Source organism: Pinus tabuliformis, chromosome 8, assembly GCF_031772625.1.
Source record: "Pinus tabuliformis cultivar Carrire ecotype Pingquan chromosome 8, CPIR1, whole genome shotgun sequence".
Taxonomy (NCBI): Eukaryota; Viridiplantae; Streptophyta; class Pinopsida; order Pinales; family Pinaceae; genus Pinus; species Pinus tabuliformis.
The window spans coordinates 791,197,083-791,205,560 of record NC_142294.1 but is presented as its reverse complement, the minus strand read 5'-3'; the positions used below and the strand labels follow the sequence as shown (position 1 = coordinate 791,205,560).

At 44.3% G+C, this 8,478-nt stretch overlaps 1 protein-coding gene across 5 annotated transcripts; it reads left to right on the top strand.

Annotated features, from left to right (window-relative positions):
- Positions 1-798: 798 nt before the first annotated feature.
- Positions 799-7,994, top strand: LOC149237950 (uncharacterized). Of its 5 annotated transcripts, none has more exons than XM_089372868.1 (2): positions 799-1,401; positions 2,638-7,994. In XM_089372868.1, exon 2 carries the CDS (start codon positions 2,690-2,692, stop codon positions 7,271-7,273), a length of 4,584 nt encoding a protein of 1,527 aa, XP_089228994.1. In that variant the 5' UTR covers positions 799-1,401; positions 2,638-2,689; the 3' UTR covers positions 7,274-7,994. The 5 variants fall into 5 exon arrangements, with proteins under 5 accessions (XP_089228994.1, XP_089228995.1, XP_089228996.1 ...); XM_089372869.1 differs by lacking the exon at positions 799-1,401 and adding an exon at positions 1,412-2,017; XM_089372870.1 differs by lacking the exon at positions 799-1,401 and adding an exon at positions 2,039-2,203.
- Positions 7,995-8,478: the final 484 nt, after the last annotated feature.

Here is an 8,478-nt window from a genome sequence, read left to right as displayed (position 1 = left end):
CTTTAATATTATTTCCATAGAAAGAGGGATAGGGTGGATCATTTATTTTTAAATAAACTTAGGAAATCTAGGCCGGAATTTCTTTCATGGGAAATTCATGTAAAGTTTAGAAAATTATACGGAGCGAATGGAATATTGTAGGGTCTCTTCTGTTCTGATAATTATGGCCTGCGGTGCACTCGTGGGGAAGTTAAGGAAACACAAATATTTAAAAACCTAAATAAACAATATCCCACACGGACAAAACCAAACAACACGGCCGTATTTAACGAGTGTTTGTCTTGTTATGCTCAACTCCCACACCATTCGTCCCCCTCTGTTTTCCGCGCTCTGACTGGTCAGACCGGTGAGAACCGCGCGCTTGTTAGAGGTGATGCAACGTCAGCAGCCGGGAATCTGTTAACGTCACCGCCGGCGCCGGGAGATGTCGCCGAGTGAGGAACCCGATTTGTTGTGGCGGGGTCCGGCAGAGAGGCAGTTGACCTCTGGTTTCTAGTGGGCCGGTTGCTCCCTCCCCCGATCCAGCGCCGGTATCTTCGCGCACAACGCGACGCGTGGCATCCTTGTCACGCCGGTGGAAAGCGACGTTTCTCTGACACCGGCGGCAAGAAAATCCGCCGGCGCCCAGGCAGGCATGTGCAGTGCAGGCAAGCGGCCGGCGAGATGAATGTGGGATGGGATGTGTACGGATGGTGACAGGGTGGTTGTTGTTCATTGTCCGATTTCAGCTTCTTCGGTCGGTGTGATAGCGTGATTAACAGAGTAAATCATTTCGAAATTTTGTTTAATCAAAATTTTGTAGGGCCAAATTGTGCAGTGGATTTCTGATTCAGTGACGGAATTTAGAAATCGGTAAACAGAATTTTTTATTTGACCTTCACACTCCCACAGGCCGTGTGGGAAAACACAATACTTTTCTAGAGCTCATGGGAAAAATAACCCATATATTAGCCAACGGGAAACTCTGCCGGAAATTTGGCAGTGCAGACGTGTGAATTTTTGAGTTGTATTCCTTTTCTGGGTGCGGGAGAATTGCATGTGCAGTGGGACTCGCGGAGCCTATGATCGAATGTGGTTAAGTAGAGAGGTATTAGCCATAGATTTGGCGGAAGTGTGATTTGTTGCAGACTCTGACAGGGATTTTGGTACTTGGGTAATCAGGAGGTTACTTGGATTTTTGGTACTGTAATAGGAGGAGAATCGATCAGTACCTGCTGGGTTAATTGGTTTACGCAACGCCAACGAGGTGATTGGACCTTTGGAGGTAAATTTGGCAGTCTCTGGGCAATAGGAACAGAGTACCCACCTGGGAGATCTGATCTGTTGAAGAGTTTTGGTTGAGATGAATGCCAGAGGAGGAGGGTGATTTCCAACAGGTTTTGGAACGCCTTCTGTCAATAGGTGATCTCGCAATCCTTGGAGCAAAACTTGTTCATGGGTTTCACAGTTTGTATTTTGGGTGCCTTTGTTTTTGTAGGGTAGACCGCCCTCCTGGTCTGATTTCTGGTGTCCTTGATCTCGGTCTATAGCAGGCCTATGTCGTTTTCTGAAAAGGTGGCCTGGTCTTGCTGATTAAGGCCTTGAAGAGCTTTCGGTATTGGGTGGGGTAGGAATGAAAATCCAGCTCTGGAACCTCTGAATTCATGTGAAAAGCGTTAGGATGAAGTACCCCTAGAAGCCATGAGGAGGAATCTTTTCTTTCTGTCTCTGTGTTGTAGCATGTTTGATCCTGTGGAGGGGTGGGGGTGTTTCACTAAGAAAGCAGGTAGAAAAGCCCTGAAACCCACATGAAAAATGCCGGGGTGAAAACCCTGTGTGCATGCTTTGGCATGTGGGTGTGTTTCTTAGAGAAAACCAACAACAGAGCATTGAACCCAATATGAGGAGAACAAACCCCGGATGAAGGTCTCCGTGTTGGGCATATCTGGGCACGCTGATTTGAGAAAGCCAGCAACCAAGCCTCAGTACTCATCCTTTTGCAGGGGTTCCTCTTTGACAAGTTGTTGCCGCATTCTCGGTAGGTTATGGGGGTTGGGCCTTTCTGTTTGAGGTTTCGGATCTGTAAAAAATGGTTGCTGGAACAGCTGTAAATTCCCCATTGAGAAAATTGCTCGGTCTGGCTTATAGAATCTCCGGAATGGTTTTTCTTTGCTGTTTTTACAGGGTTTCCTTGCAGCTGTTTTGGGATTCACGCCCTGTATAGGTTGTTAACTGAGGTCTCTGGCCTGCAGCTTTTTCAGAAGTAAAATTATTTTTGCCCTTATTTTGGGCACCTAATTTACAGTTGCAGACCTGATCTTTTTTATTTTTTAGTTCAGGCTTTTTTGGGTTGTGAGATGATTGAAAAGTAGTAACTAGCTTTTCAGCAGGAGGGTTTCTTTGGGGGTTCTTTTATGATGTTTTATACAGTTTTGGGTGTATCTTTAATTGTCTCCCCATATTGGCTTGTTTATATGTTTTTCTTGCATTCCTGGCGTCAAAGGGGTATTTCAAGGAGACTGGATAGGTTTTAGATACATGTATTTTTTCCTCTGATTGTCTTTATTTTATTTCCTTTTCTATCATGGTTGTTCTTGTAGCTGTGAAAGTGGAGTTGTCTGCTAAATCCTTTGTTGGTTATGGCTGTTTGATGATCAGGTATTGGCATCTGGAAGAAGCAGTTTGACTGTTGATTTTGAGGGGATCTGCAATGCAGCCAGCTGTGCAGGCTGGAGGAGGAGGACCTCCATCATGTCCTCCTCACAGTGGACATGATTCTTCCAAGCAGCTGCTCAAATCTGACTCTGACCATCCACCTGCCACAAATTACTCTGCTTCTGGTAAAAGCAGGAAAAGAGAGAGGGGCAGCCACCAGACCGCTGACCCTCAGGAGAGAGATCGGTCTGCAAAGCCCGATGATAATGATTCCAAGCGCCCAAGACGCGAGAGAATCAATAGCAGCAATGGCGGTAGTAACAAAATTGAGGATATGAGCAATTTTCTGGATAAAAGTGGAGTTCTATTCAACTCTGCAGGTGTGGATCGTCTCTATGATATTATGCTTCACCACGACCTGAATGACAATTCGAGGCAGTTTTCTAGCCATGTGGTGTATAGAACATGGCTTGCCGGTCTGATTGTAGCCACAGATAGAGAGGATTGCCTGAGCAGATTTCTCCAGCTCGGTGGACTAGGCTTGTTAAACGAATGGCTTCAGGAAGCTCAGAGAGGGAAAGTAGGGGGCGGGGGTGCCAGTTCAAAAGAAACCGAGAAAAACATAGAGGATTTGCTGTTGAACATAATCAAGGCTTTGGAGAAGCTGCCTGTGGATTTAGATGCTTTGAAATCCTGTCATGCCGGAAAATCTGTCAACAATTTACGCTACCACAAGAATCCAGAAATCCACAAGAGGGCAAAGAAGCTAGTGGATACCTGGAAAAAGAAAGTTGAGGCAGAGTGCAAACAATCAGGGGATATAACAAAGAGCAGTTCAGTGCAGGGTCCGGGTTGGTCTTGTAAACCAGCAGCATCATATGACTCTTCTCATCTCTTGAAGTCTGGAAGAGGGTCTGTTGACGGGGTTGTAAGATTCTCCGGGGCATGTACTGCTACTGTGAAGGTGAGTGGACATAACAATAGCTCAAGTTTAGGAGAAGTTTTGACTAACCCCATTCCTATGTCACTGGGAAAGACTAGCCCAGCTATGATCAAGGAAAATTCAGCTAGCCATATACAATCTGGAAGCAACTCGCCCGCAGAAATGTTTGGTGGTGCATCAGTTCCTGATGAGAGGAGCAGCAATAATCAGTCACTAGGTGACGGGATATGGTCAAATGGACCAAATAAAAGTGCCGGTCCATTGACTAATGTCTCTGCAAATTCTAAGGCAGGGAACTCTACGCCTCATGTATCCGCTAAAGGAAATCTGGGGATCGGAATGAATGGGACTTCTAAGGATGTTGGGTCAGGGAAGCCTCTTGTCTGGAGCAGGAGCGCATCAACGAACATGGATAAATCGTCCAGTATGTCGGTTACATCAGATAAATCTCCAAGTGAGTCGGCCAAACTGGAGACATCTAGCAACCAAAGATCGAATTGCAGAGTTCCTAACAGTGGAAGGAACAATGTTCTCAATGCTGCCGTGGAAGGAGGAGTGACGACAAGCAGGAGCTCACCTTTGGACGGACATTCATCTCTTGGCATGGAGTCGTTTGATGGGAGAAGCAGGTCGCAAACAACATCCTGTATAGAGGATGCAAGGGCTGCTATCGGTACTAGAACACCGGGGCCTGATGGCATCGACAAAATTGTTGATCCTTTGGAAAAGGGCAACGAAGAGATGGGTCGGCAGTGCAGAACAGGAGAAGTTGAGTGTCACTCCTCTGAATCACAGCTTTCATTCAGTTCCACGCAGTGCTGCACGGCTTCGTTCAAAGAAAGTCCTTTGCATTGTCAGGCACAGTGGATGGATGACAAGATGCAAGACATTCAGAGGATGAAGGGTGAGAAGTCCAGTGGACGAGCATCTGATGCTGAAAACACCGGCATCTCTCTCCTAGCATGTGTTGCTGCAGATGAAAGCTCAAGGTCAGAAAAAGATGTTTTTGCTCCGCCTGTGAAGAACAAGCACTTAAAAGATACGGAACATGATAGGGAAAAATTTTCAGCAGATTCAATTAAACAACAGCAAAACACTGGTGCCATGCATGCCCAGACAGTTGCAGATGCAACGGATGCTAAAGAAATGGGTGATTGTCATAGACCTAGCATTGACCGTCAAACGCGGAATTCAGGAGTTGGAGCTGTAGGTATGGGGCAGTCAGATGAAAACACAGCAGCTGGTGAAGAAATTACTTTGGATCATAGATCTCCCAAGAAGAATTTAGAAGGAAACACTCTGCCCTGGGATGACAGAACATTGGATGATTTGCAGAATGATTTATCAAGTTCTCCATCTGGCAAGTCTCATGGAGATCAGAAGCCAGAAGAAAGGGAGGTTGAACCAGACCTATCTAGAGATTATGGTTCTCCACTTGATATGGCAAGTAAAGATGCTTTGGACAAGAAACAGCTCTTACACCATCCAAAGAGAACTACAGTGGACACTTCATTTACTATCTCCGGAAGTGGAAGGTATGGGTCTTCAGGAGAGGAGGATAATGGTAGGGATGAGAAGGATGATGGAACCAAAACTGCCACAGAGCCTACATTTAGATTTCCAGGTGAAGATGCACTGGATGTGGCTATGCAAGTAGCGAAGGAAGTGAAGCAAGAAATGGAAGAGAAACATATTTTGGAAACAGAGACAAGCCATCAAAGCATGGTCATATCAAAAGATAACATAGAGTCTCAAGTTGCCAAGGAATGCAAACCGAAGCTCATAGATTGCTTGAAGGATGCTGGCAAGTCTGATATGGGTATGCATAGCCAGCTTGATGGGAACTTGAGCGCAATGAATGCAATAACTTGTCAGGTGGAAGGAGGGAACACTGAAAAGTGTGATTCCAAAGCGGTAGAGCAACCCACAGCGTGTCCTCCTTACAGAGAAAGGGAAAATTCAGCTTGCAGCTCTGAAGCTTTTGATGGTTGGCCACACGAGCCAAATAAGCTCAAACATGCTGTTGATGAGGCCCAGCACGGGATCCCATCTTCATCCAGGCCATTTCAAAGCACAATATGCAATCTTTTGCCTGAAGTTTTGGCAGTTCCAAACAGTACCAGGAGTAGGACAGCAACTCCAGATCAGACCACGGAGGTTGCATCATCTACTGATATTGAAGCACCAGAAAAGCACGACTTTGATTTGAATGAAGGAATCATGTTAGATGAAGGCCCACAAGAGCCAGCTGCAGTTTCTTATCCTGTTTCTTCTATTCCAAGCTTCTCAGTTGTTTCTAATTCTGCGATTTCTTCTTCGAGCTTGAGCGTTCCAATTGCAGTTGTAGCTTCTACAAAAGGAGCATTTATACCTCCAGCGAGTCCTCTTAAAGGAAAAGGTGAGCTGGGCTGGAGAGGCTCTGCAGCAACAAGTGCTTTTCGCCCTGCTGAACCTCGAAGAACTCCAGATAGGAATCCAGATAAGTGCCAAAATGCAACTGAAGCAGATGGAAGAATAACAGATAGGAATCCAGATAGGTGCCAAGCTGCAAATGAAACTGGAAGAACTTCAGACAGGTGCCAAGCTGCAACTGAAACAGATATGCCATTGGCCCCAGGCAAAAGAGCACCTCAACCTCTTTTTGATTTCGATCTCAATGTTGCCGACGAGGGTCTACTGGAAGAAGGGACAACAATTACTGCAAAATTTCCTACACTGCTGGCCACCCCAAGTAATATACACTCGAATGTGAAACTTGATTTGGATCTGAACCGTGCAGATGACAGTGAAGAAAATGGACCAGCCTTAATTTCAGATCACAGGAAGACTGAAGTACTGGACATCTCTAGCAGAAACAATGGTTCTTCTGGTGGAGCAAAACGCATTAAGCATGATTTTGACTTGAATGATGGCCTCTGTATGGACGACACAATAGTTGCAGATGATTCTATTGCTTCTCAGGGAAATGCACGAGTTGTGGGCAATCAAGCTTCCTCCATTGTGGGCCTTAAAATGGCTAGTGAAATGATAAATCTAAATCCTTGGTCTCACACTGGAGGACCAATTCCAGCAGTTGCAATGCCAGCATATGCACCTGTGAGGCCAGAATCTCCATTTTCTGTGGCTGTTCCCCAGACATTCTTCAGTGTAGGACAAGGGCAAGCCATTCCTTCATTCCATACAGATATATATAGGCCACCTAATGGGTTCTCATCATCTACAGCTGCAGCATTTTCATATCCAATGCAGTCACCTGGTTTTCCATACACTGGGTACCCCTTTGGATTCAGCTCTGCCTCTTTTCCTGCTGTCTCTGCATCTTTCTTGGACTCCTCAGGTTCTCACCCATTCACTCCAGGTGCTTCTCAGATTTTGACCTCTGGTGCAATTCTTCCGCCCCATATCCGTCATCCTTACTTAATGGGATTGACAAAAATTCCAACTCCCAACAATGATAGAATCTGGCCCAGACAAAACTTGGATCTGAATTCTGGCCCAGAGACTTTTGAAGCAGAGGGTAAAGAAGAACGAGCAGGATCAAAACATGTAGCAGTTTTGGAAGGTCCTTTGATAACAGATGGCCAAACTAGAGTCATCCGGCAATCATCAGCATCAGCAGACTCTTTTAAGAGAAAGGAACCCGAAGTAGGGTGGGATTTAAATAGATTTGAACTCAAACAAGAGATACGAAGATAGTCAGTTTCTGCAGGTTTTGGTAGCTTCATTTTCATGGGTCTATCTCACCCAAAGGGTGTTGGTTATTGGGCACATTAAGTTGTAATTGAAGCCCAGTGTGATGTTAATAGAGCTGTTTAAACCCAAATGACTTAAGTTGGAGATAAAGGTGTTCTGGTTTGAATCTGAGATCGATACAAGGCCAGAATTGCTCATGCAGATTGAAATGCCCATATCACTAATTTGCCACTTTTTCGGCGATCCTGCTGCACGTCTTACATTTTCACAGCCCTCTGTACATTTAGTGAAATACAATACATGCTACTGAAGCACCACTGTTGATTCTTAGGTTTTGTGGTGCGAGACAATCAAATTGCTGCTTTTATCTGGTCTTCAGCTTTGTTTTTGACAGAGGTGTCAAAAGTCAGTCTAGTGTTGAACATCAATAAGAAACAGTTTGGCATGCTATGCCTCTGAAGGCAGATAGTGTTTACAGAGTTTACATGTGCATGCTTTTATATCTTCACAGTTGGAACTTTATCTTCTGGTGCTATAATGTTGCTCGAGTTGTGGTTATGATTTGCGTATAAAGATCCTGATTTTTTTATGGGCAATTGTGAGAGCTCAACTTTCTGCTGATCGTTGTGTGTCTGTGTACCCGAGTTATTGTAATTTTTTCAGTTGATAATCTATGTAATGATTACAATGATTATTCTTATGTTTAGACTTGTGGATTGGGTTAGTTCATTCTATGTAAAATGTGGAAGCAAATATAAATCCAAGGGTTCTCATCCTTCTATTGGTAAAACTCGATCCATCAACTTAAATTGCTTTCATAATGTTTTTGTATGATGATTCTAATGAATAATGTAATCATATAATTCATTTAGGGATATGCTAATCTCCAATTTATCGCCTGATATTGACAATTTTCTATACTAGATGTCTTGTGGGTCTAGAAGTAAATGCAGTCTGTAGGTACTGATATTTAATTTCGGCCTAGAGACTGTAATCGGTTGAAGATGTAAAGGCTGTGAAACACTCTTCTTAAACATATATAACTATTTCAAAACAGTCTGCAATGATTTGAATGTTAAGGTGATTAAGCCTTGTTCTGAGGCCTCAACTAGATTTGTCTTTCTAGACTTGATGTGGTAAACTGGCAATGGGTTTTGATCAAGGAAGGAGGAATGTTGCCTTTGCTGTTCTTCACATAGCTTCTCTGA

Bases quoted from the DNA above. Each gene is read 5' to 3' on its own strand.
- LOC149237950 (XM_089372868.1), top strand. From the start codon at position 2,690: ATGCAGCCAGCTGTGCAGGCTGGAGGAGGAGGACCTCCATCATGTCCT.